The 20371-nt window shown below is 45.5% G+C and overlaps 1 protein-coding gene and 1 pseudogene across 1 annotated transcript in view; both read left to right on the top strand.

Annotated features, from left to right (window-relative positions):
• Positions 1-262: 262 nt before the first annotated feature.
• LOC146175095 (venom metalloproteinase BumaMPs1-like) overlaps positions 263-20371 on the top strand; it is a 192608-nt gene continuing 172499 nt past the window's right edge. Inside the window, exon 1 of the mRNA XM_084584531.1 lies at positions 263-374. Within this exon, the coding sequence (XP_084440657.1) occupies positions 329-374 (46 nt within the window). The 5' untranslated portion in view covers positions 263-328. The remainder of the gene's footprint in view (positions 375-20371) is intronic.
• LOC146175096 (uncharacterized) lies at positions 8202-9380 on the top strand (annotated as a pseudogene).

Below are 20371 nucleotides of genomic sequence, written 5' to 3' on the forward strand. Positions count from 1 at the left end.
CGCCAACAATGAACTTCAACTGACGTGTGAGAAAACATTAGCAAGACCGCATGTGCTTTTAGGATTTCGACCGTGTTATTTAGTTGCGAACCAAAAGGTCCGAATTTATATTTTTTACACACTTGGCAACTCTCTCTGCGTTTGTCATAATCTCGACAATAAATTATAGGATTCACATGAAAGTAAAAAGCAGTCGCAGACCTTTTAAGACTCTAAGCGTGGGGTATAAATCATAGCGCATCACTTTAGTCCTAAGGGCAATAGTTCCAGTCTATCTACAGGACTCGTTACCGAGTGGCCGCTGCTGTCGTACGCGTTTCTACCTACAATGCTGATCAACTGCTTGCTTTTCTTTCTGATGGCACCGGCGAAAGGTAAAGCGGTTATATGACCTCAAAAATTTTCGTGCGTCGAAAAGCTGTAGCTTATTTTTCTCTTGCTCTATTTACTGCAGGGCAATATTTTTGCGCCCTATTATTCTTTCATATCAGATATGCTTAGTGAGACACGATTGTCAAATATTCATGCACTGTGGTTTTAATTAGCACATCATTACCTCCTGTTGCTGACGTTAAACAATCTCCTGATGAACATTTTTGAAACCTCGTAACTATTTGGCTACCAAGGATGATAACAGTTCGGGGAGAAAAATAAGTATCTTTCTTGAACATCTGAGCAGTACATTATCAGGAAACATTGGTGAAATGAGCACACTGGACTCAAATATGTCTTAAATGCATGCCCTGTTCACAGTGAGGTGCCGCTGTTAGAAATGCAGTTACAATGAATTGCCGCTTGAACAGTGTTAGTGATTAATGCGTGATATAATTAGACAGTTCTAGTCACAATTTCTCTCTGGTATTATTAATGAAGCGTAGTAATTGTTTTTGATACACGGTAAAGCTCGAGGGATGAAAGCTGGTCTCAAACGGTTCATTACCTAGCTGTTTTCGCGCTCCTCCCTCCTCTTCCTCGAACTCCTTAGTAAATTACTACGCTGCATACCTCTGATGACTTTAAAAAAAGAGCCAAGCAGATCAACTGAAATCTTTTCAAAAAGTGCTGTTGGTGCCATGAGAGGCTGCAAAGGATTGGCCGGCGTAGTGGTGCGTGCCTCAGTCGCTGGCACTGCTTACATGTTGCGATTTCGTGCTTAGTGGTCTCATACTTGCGGGAGATCGAAACACTCTTCAATTGGGTTAGCGTAAGAGAGCTGTAGATGTCCTGGTGAAATGTTATCGTGCATAGTATCCAACCTTCCGAGCAGACATTTTTCGGGATAACCGAATTCAGGGAAGCACCATCGTATTGGTGTTATTGAAACAGAAACCATCTTTCATAGCATGTGGTGCTGAATATTGTCTTCCTTCTGCCTATTCTTTAAGAAGCTTCAATTGGAGGACTTCACGCTATTCTCGCCTAAACGTCGCCATAATATATGCACACTTTACCGTATACAGTGAATAAACAATATGTATTGAAATAAATACTAATAAACGTCGGCACGAATGACGCTAAACATCCTTCCAAACCGTCTTCATCCAGCGGCGGAGAAAAACTTGAGTTTTTTCGAGAATTTCGAGTCTGTGACGACGCTACCTTGGCCGCTCCTCGACCGCCACTCCGCTTGTAAACATGGCCGACATCGCATCGCTCGCTCGCTGTGTGGAATTCGTTCTATCGGTATACCAAGCGTTTCACGAAAGAAGGCACGACAAGGATGCACCGAACCTGTCTCTAAAGGATCAGCTGAGAGTGACAGTGACCCGGGATTTCTGGCATGCTATCGCTTTACGAATGTGTTCATGGCTAGTCTCCGGCCGTCCCTGCGGCTCACGCCGAACATGGATAACCGTGACCAGCCACCGACGTTTGTGTTGTCGCATAATCGCATTGCGCGTGTGTGGCGCGGGCACATTTCAAGTCGTCACTGGATAAATGGATCACCTTTTCGGAGCCCACCGAGTGCACAGTTGAGGAGCGATTTGACCGTAAATGATGAGCTCGCCCGCGGCCGGAGCCGAGCGGCGGCGGCGCACTCTCCGTGGCTCGCCCTGCGCGCTTCTTGAGACGGCGCCGAACTTGGGAGGGACAACGGGTTGTATGCAAAAGCTGGCGAGCACCGGAGGCGCGATGGGACTGTGCGGACATCTGCGCTGCACCCCGCGCATCAATGGCTTGCCTGTCGCCCGAGGGCATGTAGTACGTCTTCTGACGCCCGGCGCTGTCGAGGGAGCGCGTTAGTGTGCTGGTACTACGGAGAAATATTCGCGGCCGACGAAGAGCTTGGCTTTTCAATCACGATTTCAATTACGACTCCCTACTTGTTTCGAAACTGCACGCGGCATTTTCTTCTGGAGAGTCGAATTCAGTGTGAATGAGCTGCAATGCGCTGCGAAGCAGCACGCAGACCAGTTTAGCTCGCCTCCGAGCAGACCAGAGCCATGCCCGTATGAGTTCGCGGCTTATACTTTTTTTCCCTGCAATATATTTTGACGTCTGCCAAAGCCCGGCAATAAAAAATGTCGGTCAAAGCCTGGTAATAAAAAAAAAGTCTCTCAAAACCTGGCAATAAAAAGGCAGAGCGGTAAAAGCCGAGCGTAGATCTCACATCCAAAAAATAAACCGAAGTATTCACACACCTTTTTTTTCTTTATTTCTCGAAGCCTACGTCACCAGCAGCGACTGTTGCAAGATGCAAAAACATTTTCAGCCGTTTTTCATAGCCGTCCTTTATATCCAGCCCACAAAACAAGTTACACTATGCTGTTAACGTCGAGGTCGCTTGCAAAAGTTGTTTAGAAGACTTGACATGAAAAACTGAGCATGTTACACAGTTCAGCGCGCAGTTTTCGGGCCAAACGGTCATTTTAATCTCGTCCCCATATGCCGCTTGCGCTGCTCCGAGTGGAGGAGGTATTCTCGAGGAGAACTTGTCGGAGGAAACGCCGAGGGGCGTTCATGAATCCGAATCGGCCCTGGAGTGGAGTAGCGGCTGTATTCTCCGCTCCAAGGAGTGGAGGTGGAGCGTCGAGTCGAGGTGCGTTTGTGAATACGGGCCTAAGGGACACCTCCTCCAGTCTAGTTAGGTTATAAGGGAGGGGGTAAGTGCACGGCGCGATGAGGGCACGTGTACTTTTATGCAGCGAGGATGCTAGGATGTGGACTACAGAACGGGAATCAAAAGGTAGCTTGGTTGGTGGTGTATTAGTGTTTGAATTTTGATGTGTGAGGTTTTCAACTTTTCTTTGCCCAGAGTTCTGAGCATTACCTTGTGTTCAGTGCATCTGGATGCGTATATTTGTTTCTTTGTTAAGTGCATGGATATCCTGCGTTACACGTAGTGTCATTGTCACTCTTTTCAGTTCTTTTATGGCAGCTAAGGAGTCGGTATAGATGTACGGACATTGCACTTGCGCTGAAGTTTTGTTAACGTACGGCTAGCGTGGCAATAAAACGCTCTGCCCTACTTACTATATTTTTATTATGATTTTTTAATATAGTGTTCTCAGTTTCTCTATTCATTGACCTAAAATATGACATTGCGTGTTTAACGTAATATTGAAGGTGTGAGAACCATTTTTGTGGATAGCTCTGTGTTTCTTCTTGTATTAAAATTTCATTTTTAATTTGTAAGCTTGCCCTCCTTTCTGCTTGCCCTGCAGAAGGGCTCGGGCTCCTGCATGCAGAAATTTTCGCTTATTGCCCGAGTTTGCCCAAAACAACAAGATATATATATATATATATATATATATATATATATATATATATATATATATATATATTGTTACGAAGCGGCAAGCCGATGAAGACAGGAGACAGAACATGACCGATGACGATGGTAGATGACGTTTAATGAATGTTCGAGGGCCTAGCGCGAGCGCTCCTTCCCGCGCCACTGCCCGCTTCTTCTTCCTTGTCGTCCGTAACATGAGCCGGGGCCACCGAGCGATAGTCCCGATCGTGGACGAGGAAGTTTAGCAATGTTAATGATTTTATGGCATGATGATGGGTGTGTCTGGATGCTTGAAGAAGAAGAGGAAGAAGGAAGAATAGAACGGCTTGCAGGTACGATGTCTGATGCGTGGGTGATCCGCCTCCCTTGGAGCTGTCAACCATCCGTCCCCAGAGTCCATGGGACCGATGGCTCGAGGTCACGTCGGGCAGCTTGGGCGGGGGTTGCGTGTTCGTGTCCATCGGTTCCTTCGGGTCATTCGGGTCCTTCGTCTCGGTTCTGATTGGTATGTCTGTTCTCCTTGTCTTCAGGTCCGGGCTGGGGCTGGGCGGTGGTAGTTGTTCAGGTCTGGGCTTGAAGGGCTGGGGCGAAGCTGCTCGGCGATGTCCCTGGGCCCTCGGTGATGGTCCCGGCTTGAAGATGGCCTCGATGCTCCAAGGCGAGGATGGGGATGTCGTACGCCGCACCTCCAACCAAATGTTACGAAGCGGCAAGCCGATGAAGACATGAGACAGAACATAACCGATGACGATGGTAGATGACGTTTAATGAATGTTCGCGGGCCTAGCGCGAGCGCTTCTTCCCGCGCCACTGCCCGCTTCTTCTTCCTTGTCGTCCGTAACAATATATATATATATATATATATATATATATATATATATATACTGTTACGATGAAATAAGAAGGGGTGTTTATTTACAGTGCTGATGTAGCGCAACAAGATGAAGCCTACTATCTCCCAGAAACCAACGCTTCTTCTTCCTCTTCTGCCACACCATCACCATCCTTCATCGTCATCATTAGCGTGACAGTTCCCCCTTACTCAGACGAAGCCCTCTGGGCGTGTTCGTGAGTCGTGCGAGGCTGACACGGCTTCAAGCGGGCAACATGACATAGTTTGGTTTTGGCAGACCGGCAACCCGATGCTGTCAGGCGGGCTATTCCATAAGTTAAATCACTAATGCGTTTGACAACCACATATGGGCCGTCATAGTGGGCCAAGAGTTTTTGATGTAGGCCAAGGCGCCGAATTGGACGCCATAACCAGACTAAATCACCTACAGAGTACGTGACCCGCTGGTGGCTTGCATCGTATCGCACTTTAGAACGTTCTTGTGAAGCACCAGACCAAAATCGGGCGATTCTCCGAGCTTGTTCGGCGAGACAGAGGGTCTCAGCCAGGCAGGGGTCTTCACGGCTTGTGAAGGGCAGGATAGTATCCAAAGAGTAGCGTGGCGATCTGGCATAGAGCAGAAAAAATGGACTGTACCCAGTCGTCTCATGCGTGGCGGTATTAAACGCATATGTGATGAAGGGCAGAATGGTGTCCCAGTTCTTATGCCCTGCGTCCGCATACATGGCTAGCATGTTGATAAGCGTTCTGTTGACGCGCTCAGTCAAGCCACTTGTCTGGGGATGGTATGGCGTCCAGTGTCGGAAATTTATGGCCCATAAACGCATGAGCTCTTCAACAACATCAACAGTGAATTGTCGGCCCCGATCAGTGATGCCAATTCGTGGTGGCTCGTGTCGTAAGATGACTGAGTGCAGCAAGAAAAGCGACACCTGATGCGCCGTAGCAGATGGAAGAGCGGCGGTTTCACAGTAGCGTGTGAGATAGTCCACGCAGATTACAATCCAGCGATTTCCATCCACGGACTTCGGAAACGGACTTACGAGGTCAATGCCTACTTGATCAAACGGAGCTGTCGGGGTCTTCACAGGGTGCAGCAACCTCTTGACTTCGGCAGTCCACGGTAGCGTCACAAAACTTCAGGAAGTCCATTCCTAAAATGATGTCATGCGTAGAGTGGGGTAAGACTACGAATTCGGCTTGAAAACTTGCACCACCCACAGACACTTGCGCACTACACACACCCAGTGGTCGCAATGCCTCTCCACTCACACCACAAAACGTTGAAGCACGGTCATATTCAAACATCTCTTTGCGTCCCAACAAGCGCCTAAACTGATTACTCATCACAGACACAGTCGCACCCGTATCTACCAAAGCTAATGCACACACCATCAACGAACACACGAATTTTGTTTTTGAGCATGGCAGTTGGAGGGATGTTGGCACACAGCACATATCCTGCGGCCTCACCCCCAACGGTCGCGCTGGTTAGTTTTCCGGATGGGGCGACATGGGGCACCGCCGCGGTGATGGAGAACGACGTGCACGGAAGGCGGGTGGAGGAGTAACACTTCGCTCAGATGCTGGGGAATGGTCGCGGAGATTCCCGTTCTGGATGTTGCCGAAGTACCCACGGGGAGTATTGGATTGCTGGAAAACGGGGCTGTATTGCCGATTGTTGGGTACTGCTGGAGGCACCGGGCGGTTATAGCGTGGCGGGAACCTACTGCGGCAGTACCTGGCGATGCGACCTTCGACGCCGCAGCGGTAGCATATCGGTGGGGGAGGTATAAAATGCTGTTGTGGATACGAGCCAGGCGCAGCAGGGCGCATCGGAGGTCTGGCTGAATGCTCACACTGCACAGGAATCCTTGTAGATCGAATAGAAGATCTAGGTGCACTTGAGGTGACGTCATACCTTGGGGCTTCAAGCATCGACGCAGTCGGGTTGGCAAAATGCATTGGCGGATAGTCATTAGAAGCTGCAATTTCATGCTGCACTTGAATCGCTTGTGGTGGTGAAGCCGGCCGTCTAGAGGCCCTCTGGACAGAAACCTCAGCAGATTCATGCAGGGGAAGCGTGTTGATCCGTAGAAGTTCTTCGCGCACGATTTGCCGGATAGTTGAAGGAAGATCTAGTTGGGCATGGTCATCAAGACTGGCCACGGTAGGCACGTTGGCCAGCCGCCCAAATTTCGGCGCAATACGACGTGTTTTAAAAGCTTGAAACGCGCGGATGTGTCTAATGACATCGGAGACAGTGTCAAGGCTGTCTTTAGCGATTAAGAAGTTGTACACGTCCGCCGGGATACCCTTCAAAATGTGACCGACTCTGTCTTCCTCGGGCATGTTGGAATTGACACATTTGCATAACTTGAGGATCTCTTCTGTGTAAGTTGTACAAGTTTCATTGGGCAATTGAGCTCTTTGTGCAAGGGTCTGCTCAGCCCGCTTTTTGCTGGCAACAGAGTCGCCAAAACGCAGTTTTAACTCGGTGGCGAACCGTTCCCAAGTCATTAAGTTATCCTCGTTATTCTCAAACCAGGTCATAGCAGTGTGAGTGAGAAAGAAAACGACGTTTGTTAGCATGGTAACAGGGTCCCACCGGTTGTACCGACTAACTCGTTGATAAGGAAGTAGCCACTTCTCAACGTCCTCACCTTCTTCTCCGGCAAAAGGTCGTGGTTCCCGGTAAGGCTGGGACGGAATTGGGTTGGAGTGGGCAGGCATGCCGCCAGCCTGGCTTGCAGCATCGCGGCTTGCATGGTTTGTGTCGGTGTGGTCCATAGTGGTCGTGAGCGGTGGCAGTCCAGCGATGCGGCGACTACGTCGAAGCTCCAGTTGGTCTTGCAGCGCTGTAGGTAGGGATCGAGGTGATCGTACGGAGCACCTTCCACTAAGTTGTTACGATGAAATAAGAAGGGGTGTTTATTTACAGTGCTGATGTAGCGGAACAAGAGGAAGCATACTAGCGCCCAGAAACTAAAGCTTCTTCTTCCTCTTCTGCCACACCATCACCATCCTTCATCGTCGTCATTAGCGTGACAATATATATATATATATAAATATATATATATATATATATATATATATATATACTGATATATGTATATTCTGAAGAATGCATTACAGGAGCTTCACAAAGATAACAAGATTACAGAAAGCATCTTTCGCTCAATTGTTCCACTCAGCCCGGTGGCCGGTATATTTTATTTGTTACCAAAAATCCATAGAGAAAACATTCCAGGTCGGCCCATTGTTTCGGGTATCGGCACGGTTACGGAGAATCTGTCTCGTTACGTCGACGCGCTCATTAATAGCATTCCGCCCACATTTTCGTCTTACATAAAGGACACTACTAACTTCTTGTCTGACATCATTGATCTTACCACTCCTCATGATTCTCTGCTTGCCACGCTCGACGTCACTTCACTTTACACAAACATCCCGCATGCAGATGGTATACGCGCCGTTGTGACTGCCTACAATGAAGCTTGCATTGAAAAGATAATCGACAGAAACACATTGGCCACCCTACTCAAACTTATATTAGAGCTTAATAATTTCGAGTTGGAAGGAAAGCATTATATCCAGATCAGTGGTACCTCAATGGGTACAAGAATAGGACCTAATTACGCAAACATATTTATGGCCTTGCTGGAAAACAAATTTTTGCAAAGCCGATCCTTAGTACCTTTTTACTACAAACGTTATATTGATGATATATTTCTTATCTGTCCCCATGGCGAAGCCGAGCTTCTATCACTCATAGCCGATTTCAACAGCTTGCACCCTTCTATATCATTTTCCCACACGTACTCTAGATATACAATCAATTTTCTTGACGTCACAATTTCGCTTCAGGAAGGCAGCTTAACTACAACAGTATACCGAAAACCGACTGACCGTAAATAATATCTGCACTTCCATAGTAGCCATGTCAAGCACGTGAAAACCAGTATCCCCTACAGTCAAGCAGTTCGTTTCAAACGAATTTGCTCAAAGCAATCTGATTTCGAATATAACTGTGCCACGCTTCGCACCTCGCTCATTAAACAAAAATACCCCCTGCAGCTCATAGATGACGCAATTAAGCGCGCACATAAACAAGGCCGTAGAATTCTACTTGCCAAAGACAAGCCGAAAAGTCCCCTCTTGCATACTAACCTTGTCCTGACTCATTCTGCTTCTGCTCCGAACTTTTCGGCAATCTTTAAAAAGCATCACAACATTCTCATGCAAAGTGATCGTCTTAGGAACATATTCGTAGAGCCACCCAGGTCAGTTTACAGAAGATCGAGAAACCTACGAGATATACTAACATCATCGAAAACAGATTCTCCGGAACACATAGCCTGCCATCCTTGTAATAAGAACAGGTGTAAAGTGGGTCCCCACCTGACCACATCACAGAGCGTCCATAGCACTGGGTAAAAGTTTCGTTTTAACATTCATGGCGACTTCACCTGCGATACTTCAAACGTTATTTACCTACTGCAATGCACCGTATGTAACCAACAATATGTAGGACAAACTGAAATCCCGTTTAGATTGCGCTTTAATAATCACACAGCCCATGTTCAATCACTTCCACACCTGCCTCTATCAAAGCATGTTCAACTACCCGGTCATTCATTTGACCAGATTTCAGCCACTATTCTCAAATCCGGTTTTAAAAGCAATCATGAGCGCGAAATTAGAAAGTCGTTTCTTATCTATAAATTCAAAGCAGTGTCGTCAGGTTTAAATGAAAGCACAGGAAAATTAAGTTCGATCCCTGCACCTTGAACGTCAAAATATGTTCCCAAGTCAATGTTGTTTTAGTACCGCATCTCGTTCATTGTATTCGCATATCTACAGCGCTTGCGTGTCTTTCGTTTTCTTTTTGTGCTTGGGTGGAGCATATCGTTCTCTTTTAGGACGTAGTGATGATATTGCGTGCTAATCTTTATGCTGTTCATTGAGCCGCGTTTTCTTTATTGTGTAATTTCTCGCTTCATTAATTTTGCTGTCTAGCAATTGTACATGGTTATCTTTGAACTGATGCTATGCCTACTGAATATCTCGCACATGTATGTTTCTAGGTATGTATATTTATCTGCTGCCGCAGCATTTATGATAGACAATACTCCAAAACGCTATCACCTCCTACAGTGACCCACATATTGCCCTGTTGTCACGTGCCCGATGTGTCTATACTTTTCCGTACGTCGGATATCTGTACAAATACTGTAACTTCCATTTCAGTGCCGACATTCTGACGAAGGCTGTTCCATAGCCGAAACGTCAATAAATTGTTTCACACGTTTTCATTTTTCACTACTATTTACCGTGGCCAAGATTTTATTTTGGTGTGTTATATATATATATATAAATATCGAGAAAGGTGTTAGGCAAGGAGACACAATCTCCCCAGTACTATTCACAGCTTGCTTAGATGAAGTATTCAGAGACTTGGAATGGGAGCAGTTAGAGATAAGTGTAGATGGAGAATACCTCAGTAATCTGCGATTTGCTGATGCCATTGCCTTGCTAAACAACTCGGGGGATGAACTGCAAGTAATGATTGATGACCTAGACAGGAAAAGTAGAAAGACAGGCTTGAAAATCAATATGCAGAAGACTAAGGTAATGTTCAACAGCCTCGGGAAGGAACAGCAGTTTACATTAGGTAGCGAAGTACTGGAAGTAGTAGGCGAATATGTCTACTTAGGACAGGTAGTAACCGCAGATCCGGACCATGAAAAGGAAAGAACAAGAAGAATAAGATTAGGATGGAGCGCAGTTGGCAAGTACTCACAGATTATGACTAGCAGCTTACCGGTATCGCTAAAGAGGAAAGTATACAACAGTTGCATCTTGCCTGTACTCACCTATGGGGCTGAAACCTGGAGGCTAACCAAGAGAGGTCTACTTAAGTTGAGGACAACCCAGAGGGATATGGAATGAAAAATGGTAGGGGTAACATTAATAGATAGGAAGCGTGCAGAGTGAGTCAGAGAAATAACTCAAGTTACCGACATTCTAGTGTAAATTAAGAAGAAGAAATGAGCATGGGCAGGACATGTAGTGCGAAGAGAGGATAACCGATAGTCGCTTAGGGTAACAAACTGGATTCCAAGGGAAGGAAAGCGTAGCAGGGGGCGGCCGAAAGTTAGGTGGGCGGTTGAGATTAAGAAGTTCGCAGGGGTCAAGTGGATGCAGCTAGCACAGAACCAGGTTAAGTGGAGAAATATGGGAGAGGCCTTCGCCCTACAGTGGATATAATCAGGCTGATGATGATGATGATGATGATGATGATGATGATGATCACGAGAAATCAAGTAGGAGGGGTGATGATGATAAATATTGAAAATAATTAACACTTCATTTATTCTTCGCCGAGGTTGAGAAAGACCAGACCCCGCTCGAAACGTTGACGAATAATAAATTAATAATAATTAATAATCAGAATAATATTAATAATAATAAGTATTATACATCTTCGCTATTTATTTCCTCTGCAGCCAATAACGTCTTTTTCGCAAGCATATATATATATACATATATTATATATATTATATATATATATGTGTATATATATATATATATATATATATATATATATATATATATATATATATATATATATATATATATATATATATATATATATATATATATTGTGAGCCCTCCACGGATCTTCTTTCATTTGTACATACCATGATCTTCTTCTTCCTCTTGTATATACCATCATCATCGTCCCGCGGCGCCGGCTCCGGCGCGCGCTTGGGTTTTCTCCCTCAGATTAAACGCTGACACGGCATACCTTGCCTTGCCTTCACGACCTTGCCGTCTGGACCTAGCCTTCTTTCACAAGTGGTGGAGGTGCTGGATAAGGAGCAGGAGGGTCAGGTGTGACACGGTGGTTGATAGTGGCCAACTCTTCTTTATTGATCTGGCGGAGGCCGGCGTCGTTGGAAGGAGGAGACGAATGATCGCACCCGTGCCGGCAGAAAGGGCTGAGGGCTTGGAGCTCCGCGGATTATCGCTCGAATTATGGCTCGTAGATCGAGGTGAGTAGAGGTCGGGGCAGTATTGAAGCCGGGCTGAAATCGGAAGGACTGTAGCTGGTCGAGGCGTTGGCAGGTCGTTATAATGTAATCAACACTTGATGGATTCTGGGCAACTAGGGTGTTGTAAGCCATTGAATTGATTCCCTTCAAGACATGGTGTACTCGTTCAGATTCCGGCATGGTGGGACTGATACGCCGACAGAGTGCCAGCACGGCCTCTATGTATGACGCATAGGACTCATCGGGACCTTGACGGCGGGTAGCGAGCTTGTTCCTTGCGATCTCCGTCCGAACAGCCGGGTCGGCGAAGTACTGTCGGAACTGCTGCTTGAAGGTGGGCCAGTTTGTGGTGTGGGGCTCGCGGTTAATAAACCAATTTCTGGCGACCTACATAAGGTAGAAAGATACGTTCAGAAATTTCAAAGCATCATCCCACCGGTTGTCGGCACTGCAGCGCTCATAAGTGTCAAGCCAGTCATCGACGTCTTCGTCGCGACAACCAGCGAACAGCGGCGGGTCGCGTTGTCGTGTGGGCACCATCGGAGGCGGCGGTGTAGCCGAGGTAGAGGGTCCGGCCGGGTCGGGACTGCTCTCGGTTGACATGACGATGGTAGTTGTTAAACGGCGACGTAGCTCCAGCGAGGGGCAGGGCACAAGGCAGCAAGGGGATCGAATTTCACCTCCACCACGTGTGACACGCAGACTTGGCCGTTGGATTTTACGCCTGCAAGAATACCATTTCGACGTCGTTTATAAATCGGGTCGCCAACACCAAGACGCCGACGATCTTTTTCGCTGCCCGGTTTCGGAATCAGCCTGCTGTTATTCTTCACAATGCATTTCCACCTCTGACCACAGCCGATCATCGCTTCCACCGACGCATATCACTGCAGTTTCTTTTGACGGCTCTGAGAACAAGCACTCTCTCCTCTCACAGCAGTTAGCTGATGCCTACAGTCGGCCCATCATCGACCGCCTATCGACGCGTCGAGCCCACCCAACGCTAGGCTTCGCCGACAGCTTCGCAATTTCAAGCTTGAAGATGGCATATTACGCCGCTACGTGTATTATTCTGATGGAACTCGCTGGCTCCCAGTCGTACGGAGTGTGCTTCGCCCACGTATACTAGCGGCTTTCCACGATGATGCTACTGCAGGTCATCTTGGTTTTAACAAAACATATGACCGCGTGAAAAGGCGATTCTTTTCGCCTGGCCTGTGTACCACCGTAGCTAAATACGTTGCGTCCTGCCACCTGTGCCAACGTCGCAAGCGGCCGACTTCTTCCCTCGCTGGTCTCCTACAGCCCCTTCCCTGTCCCGCCACACCATTCGACGTAGTCGGCATCGACTTATATGGCCCCCTACCTCTCTCCAATGGGGGTAACCATTCGATTATAACAGCTGTCGACCACCTTACACGCTATGCTAAGACGGCCCCTGTACCGGCTGGTTCCGCTGAAGAGGTAGCTAATTTCTTTTTGTGGTCAATTGTATTGCGTCATGGCACTCCTCGGGTGCTTCTAAGTGACCGCGGGATGGCCTTCTTATCGACAGTCGTATCCGAAGTTCTTCGTGCGTCATCCACCCTCCATAAGACAACCTCAAGCTACCATACCCAGACTAACGGTCTGACTGAGCGATTTCACCGCACCCTATCGGATATGATATCCATGTACATCACACCGGATCATCGAAATTGGGATACTGTTCTACCATTCGTCACATTCGCCTATAAAACTGCAGTACAGCGGACTACCGGTTACTCCCCATTTTTCCCCGTTTTCGGCCCTCCTCCCACTACAATCCTCGACACTTCCCTCTTCTCTACGCCCGACTACTCCTCATCAATACCAGTCCAGTTCTTATCCCGTGTGGCTAGATGCCGTCATCTTGCCCGCCTCAACACAGAAGCGTGCCAGTAAGACCGCAAGAGTCGCTACGATTCGAAGCATCGCGTGGTCTCTTTTCGTCCTGGTGACGAAGTACTGCTCTATACATCACTGCGCACCCCTGGCCTTAGTGATAAATTTCAGCGCCGCTATCTTGGTCCCTACAAGGTAATCAACCAAACTTCCACAGTAAACTACCAAGTCAAACCTGTTGATCCGCCAGCTGACCGACGCCACCGTGGAACTGAAATTGTTCATGTATCTCGCTTGAAGCCGTTTGTGTGCAGCGGTACATCGGTTGGTTAGGAGCGGCCAGCTGGCCGCTTCCGACCCTCCTGGCAGATTGTGTGAGCCCTCCACGAATCTTCTTTCATTTGTACATACCATTATCTTCTTCTTCCTCTTGTATATACCATCATCATCGTCCGGCGGCGCCGGCTCCGGCGCGCACTTGTGTTTTCTCCATCAGATTAAACGCAACACGGCATACCTTGCCTTGCCTTCACGACCTTGCCGTCTGGACCTGACGGCAAGGTCGTATATATATATATATATATATATATGTATGTATAAATAGGATGTCACACAACTTTCCCGATTATCTATTTTATTCCAGCAATTTCGGACGGTGGACCGTCCTTCTTCAAGGTAGAATAGGATTCTCAATTCTACCTTGAAGAAGGACGGTCCACCTTCCGAAACTGTTGGAATAAAATAGATAATGGGGAAAGTTGTGTGACATCCTGTTTGAATTTAACTCTGGCCCATTAGTAATAAGGAATCCATGTCTATATATATATATATATATATATATATATATATATATATATATATATATATATATATATATATATATATATATATATATATATATATAACATTTCACTTGACTATGCAGCTTGACATGCACCGCCCCGGGACTGACAGCACTCGGGGCTCTATACAAACTGCGAATCGTTATGCACAGGAGAAGTGATGGGTGCGCAGTCTGCTCAAAGCCAGCAGTGAAGCGACAATTATAAAAATAGTCGCAGGATGCTCAGAAGCCTTTTCAGGGCGCGTGGAGCTTCAAAATCTGTTACTGCAGCAATCCTCTGAGGGACATAGCCAGCCGCCATTTTCTTGGGTAAAGAAGTCTGCCGGTCTCGAAAATGGCAATTTGAATTTAAAATGAGTCACGCTTTTCCGACACATTCAAGAACAATATAGAGCCTGTTATTGTGCTCTTGGAATGTGCTGCCGAAAACGATGAGCTCATACTGGAAACACATGCAAATTTACAATTTCAAACCACGCTGAAACGCTGCTCTTTCATTTGATAATCCAAAGGGCATCTAAAGAATGTGTACAAACCATGTGGTGTTAAAAAAAAAAGCCTTCTCAAGGTCTGATGAATGCAGCGGAATTTTTCGACAACCAGTCGCACATCAACGGATGAGAAATATGATGCTCCATGCAGACAATAGAGTGCGTTGTCAATGCGGTGCAGCAGGGCTGGGCATCTTTCGAAGTACGGGAAGCTCAGAGTAAAATATTATATGAGGAACGCCTGCTGAAATTGGACAGTAACAGATGGGCAGCTAAGGTATTTAAATACCTGTACCTAAAAAGCGTTGACTCACAATGGAGGAAAAGAACTAGGAAACTAACTAGTAAGTATGCTAGTAAAAAGGACTGAGAAATAAAGAGCATTAAGCAACAGGTGAAAAACACAGAAGGTAAAAATTGGATAAATTCGATGGAAAAAAACAGAGTGTGGAAATATACCGAAAGTGGAAAATGCAGATCAGGAAGGAAGATTTCTTTGATAACTCAAGAGGCAGTGCCCTACTTTTTGAAGGTAGATCAGGGTGCCTTAGAACACGCAGCTACAAAAAGAAGTTTAACAATGAAGATGACGCATGTGCTGTATGTGAAAACTCCAGTGAAACAATTGACCATATTATACTCGAATGCAATGGTATCCATCCGGAAGTTGATGCAGGCGAAATCACTCTTCCTGAAGCTCTGGGGTTTAGAGATAACAGTGGCCGGGTGAATAAACCGGCGGTGGAGACTAGCAAAAAACGGCTGGAAGATTGGTGGCTTAAAAGCAGAGAAGTGACATAATGTTAGTAATGTAGGAGCAAAATTTAATAAATAGAATGATGGTTTAGTTAACCATTCTAAATCAATAATTAAGATATATGGAGAAAACTGAGCATGATAGCTACTGCTACCACCCCGTTTCAAAGGGGACGCTCCTATATTCCATCCATCCATCCATCCATCCATCCATCCAGCAGGTATACATCCTTCGTTGTTAATACATTTAAACGACTGTTGTCAGCTCAGAATCACCGCATATCTTCTTTTTATTTTCGGTTAGAATAGCAGGTCCGCATCATAGCTTGAAAGATTCTCGTATAGATTATTTCTTCAGCATTTCCTCCACCCGTTATTGAATTGATTTGCGCTCTGACTTGGAGGCTCTGCAATGTTTGGGACGAATAGTGGTTCGTTTCCTGTGTTAACATTAGGTTGTTGTCTAGACGCTCTTAAATGGCTACCATGACCATTGGAGGCAATTGGAACGTTCGGGCATGAATCGCCAACATATTTGCAGCGTATCGCGTCCACTAGACGAGTGTAATTTGTAGACCATGCGTTCATGCTGAGCATATTATACAGATATCTGATCGGGCTCTGCACTCAGATATAGTTTCAAAACTGGAGATCACATGATTCTCAAATTTCGTGAGTACTAAACCAGAAAGAAGACGAGCAGGTTTTTCTGACACGTTCGCAGTAAAGATGTGTTCGCGAAAATTTTCTGCTTTCACGACGGCCCTTGGCACGGAAATATTTTTAGCCCACGCTCGCGAGCTGTGATTTAACGACGCTTGAGTGTTTGCCGACAAAATGTTCAGACGATTTCAAAAGCCCAAATGGTGCCGTTATCAAAGACAGCACGCGAGAATCCCTACATGATGCTTGGTTATGCTATCCACTAGTGCAGAAATAACGATCAGATTCAGAGAAGTCTCACCGGCATTGAAATGTAGTGCTGCACCACACGTGCGCAAAAACTGAACATTATAAGCCACGTGTTGTGCGGCACGTCTAAGTCAAATTAATTCTGTTCGCTAGCGCTCTAGCCCTAGTCACTAAGCAACTTGCGCTGAGCATAGGCCAACCAGAACTTAGGTTTACCCCAAGTTCTACGAAACATACCGTTCCTGTCTCACGCAAAAATAACTTTCTGTCGAAGGCGGTTCTTGAAAGAGCTGACTCATAACTGGCACAGCGCCAACAGTTTGAACTACATTGTAGCGCTGTCTACACACACTGACACATTATTGTTTGGCAAGTTGATAGGCAGAAGTTCTCCCGAAATTGACGTTCCGGTCAGCTTGCCTTCATTGGTCTCACCATCTAGTTTTTAAGCGGTGGAGGAATGAAGCGGCGTCGTGGGTATAGTGACGGCCTTGTCGCTGCGGCGGCGGAGTTATGCTGCGATCGGACACTGGTCGTTATTGTGTGCTCCGCGTTGGCAAAGTGCCCTACCATGTCCTTTATCATTTTTTTATTCTTTATTCATACAATACTCGGAGCGCCACAAGGGCATTACAGCGGGGGGCACAAAACATCATAAAATATATCCACAGTTTTGCGGCAAACTACATCCTCTGGCAATGCGTTCCAATCATTTATGGTACGTGGAAAAAATGAACACTTAAAGAAATCAGTACGGCATTGGTATGCTCGAAGCTTCAATTTATGGCCATATCGAGAAGAAACATAATGTGGTTGGTGTAAATAATTTGAAACAGTGATTCCGGTTTGATTGTGAAAAATGCTGAAGAACAATTTAAGTCGCAAAATTTTTCGCCGTTCATTTAAAGGGCACCAGCACAGTTCACGTTTTATATTGGTAGCGCTGAGAAATCGATCATACTTCCCCATAACAAACCGAGCAGCAACAGATTGTATACGCTCAATGGCGTCAACATGCACACGATGGAACGGGTCCCACACAGGACAGGCATACTCTAATATCGGCCGCACATAAGTCTGATACGCAGCCTGCTTTACTTCGACAGACACATTCTTTAAATTCCTTTGCCAAAAGCTTAGAGCCCTTTCCGCCTTACTGGCTGTATTATGTATATGCGAAGCCCACGTCCCATCTTCAGAAAACGTGACTCCCAGATATTTGTAACTCGCTTCATTTTTTCTTATTTGATTATCCAAGAAATATGTAATTAAAAGTTTGTTGCGTTTCTTTGTGAAACTAACATGAACACACTTCTTGCTGTTCAAGAACAGAGAATTTTCCCGACAGCATTGTTCTATTCGGAAAATATCGTCCTGGAGCTGTGTGCACCCCATTTCATTTGTCACAACAGAATACAAAACACAGTCATCCGCATACAGTAGCATGTTAGAGATTATTCCATTTTAGATATCATTTATAAAAACAAGAAAAAGCAGCGGACCCAGAACAGATCCTGGGGGACACCAGATGTAACAGACCAAACTAGAACCGGTATTTAACAATACCTTCTGTTTCCGTGAAGTTAAATAATTTGAGATCCATGCAGTAACAGTGTCATCAAGGTTAAGATTTTCTAGTTTTTGTATTAGGACCTTAGTGGGAGACTGTATCGAAGGCCTTCTGAAAACCTAAAAACAAACAGTCCAGCTGCCCCTTCCCATCAATCAGTGACTCTATATCGTGGTAAAATTCTATCAGATGAGTAGTGCCTGAAAAACCTTTTCTAAATCTATGCTGGCGAGGGTTTAAAAACTCAATGGAAGAGAGGTGCTGCATTAATGCCGACTATAATACGTGTTCAAAGATTTTGCAACATATCGGTGTGAGGGAAATTGGTCGATAGTTGGACATATCAGATTTTGTCCAACCTTTAAACACTGGCACTACATTAGCTACTTTCCATTGATCAGGAAGCTTGGCCTGCGCAAGAGATGTGTCATAAATTACATAAAGATACTAAAATACTGCTACAGAACAATGCTTTAGAACTCTTGGCGATATCCCGTCTGGACCTATAGCCTTGAACTCGTCTATATTATTTAGAAGCTGAAGTATTCCATCGTGTGAGAGAACAAAAGGAGGCATGGGTAGGTAATCATTTCTACGTGGTTGAGTCTGAGCTGCTTTCGGAGAGCGGAAAACGGATTTTAAGAAATTATTAAATATCGTAGCTTTTTCGCAGTCTTCTCTTACGATCAAGCCATCATGAACTATGTGCGGAGGACTGTGCATATCATTACTGCAGTGCTTCATAAATTTATAAAAAACTTTTCTATTGTTGCACCGAAATCCAGAAACCAACCGCTCAAAGTATTTCTTCCGCGTTTCTTTCATCTTTGACTTAAAAAGTGTCGTTAGGTTCTTTAGTTTATGAAAAAGATGCTCTGATGTGGTTCTGCAATATTGTGAATACGTCCTCTGTCGTTTACGAATGAGCTTCATAAGATGTCCTCAGCCTTTTTTCAAGTTTACTACTTTCAATGCTCGGAGTACATGTATCAGTAAGGCTGTTAATTCTGACTTTAAGCAAGCTCCAAATATCGTCAACGCTTGCATCTTCTGCCATGCATTCAAAAGACAAAAATTGGTCTTGTAGTTTCTCTGATATTGTCGTATAGTCTGCTTTGTCGTAAAAGTATACCTTCCTCGACTCACGTATTTTTGTTTTATTGATAGCTATGGTCAGTTGTGCGGCAATTACATAATGGCCACTAATGCCCGGAGTAACACGCACATCAGATAGTACACCAGGAGTGTTGGAAAACAACAGGTCAAGAATATTTCCATCACGAGTAGGTTCAGATACGTATTGCACATAACCAAGCGTATCGCATAAATTTTTGGAGCTCATAATGTGCCCCTATACCAGAATTCTGGAAACAGATTCCATTACACCACGTTACATCGGGCAAGTTGAAATCACCTCCAAGAAGCACGCAGTCTGCAGAAAAACCATATGCGATTCCCCACAGTTCATGCATAACGCCTGGTTCTGTAGCAGGGGGGCAGTAAAATGCACCAAAAACAAAGCTTGAACTGTCATTCTGAGTAACCCGACACCACACTGATTCAATTGTGCATTTGCTAACTTTAAGTTCGCAGCTCACAAAAGCAACTGAGACAAGAATAAAGACACCCCCACCGATTTTGTTCTATTTTTCCGATATACATGAAAGAACTACGAACCACTTCACTATCGGCTATCGTATCTTCAAGCCAGGATTCTGTACCGATAATGATATCAGCGCTAACGGTACCGCTTAAGGCAGCTAGTTCCTAGCACTTATTTTTCACACTCCTGCAGTTAATGACGAGTATAAGAAGACTGCGCTGCTTTCCCGTTTTACAAACCTGTCATTGCCGTTTCACCCTGACAACCTCCTGCATCTCGTTGTCCCACACGTACTGTTTTTTGTCAATGAATAGTTTATCGTCAATAAGCTTCACAGTATGTTATTTCTTATCTTTTATGCTTTTGGCATACTCCCATAAGTGCTTACGTCGTTCACGCACTTGTTTTGGGTAGTCCCCACTCAGTGAAAAATCTGCAAGTTGACGATTCTGGAGCGTTTTAATACATCCTCTATGTATCGTCAGTATATCTCACCGGTTGGCTGGGCCCTGGGAATATTGGTGTTCAGGACGTTCGTTTTTCGCAAAAGTATCTCCGATGGATTTCATGTCTTCTTCAACAAACAAGGCGTAGGTCATTAATGTCACCTCGTAGTTGCCAAAGCAAGACAGAGCCATGCCACCAAGGAAGAAAATGTTGGGTAGGCGGACGGTAGGGTTGCACT

This window comes from Amblyomma maculatum, chromosome 11 (assembly GCF_055883805.1).
Source record: "Amblyomma maculatum isolate TAMU_Amacu chromosome 11, ASM5588380v1, whole genome shotgun sequence".
Lineage (NCBI taxonomy): Eukaryota > Metazoa > Arthropoda > Arachnida > Ixodida > Ixodidae > Amblyomma > Amblyomma maculatum.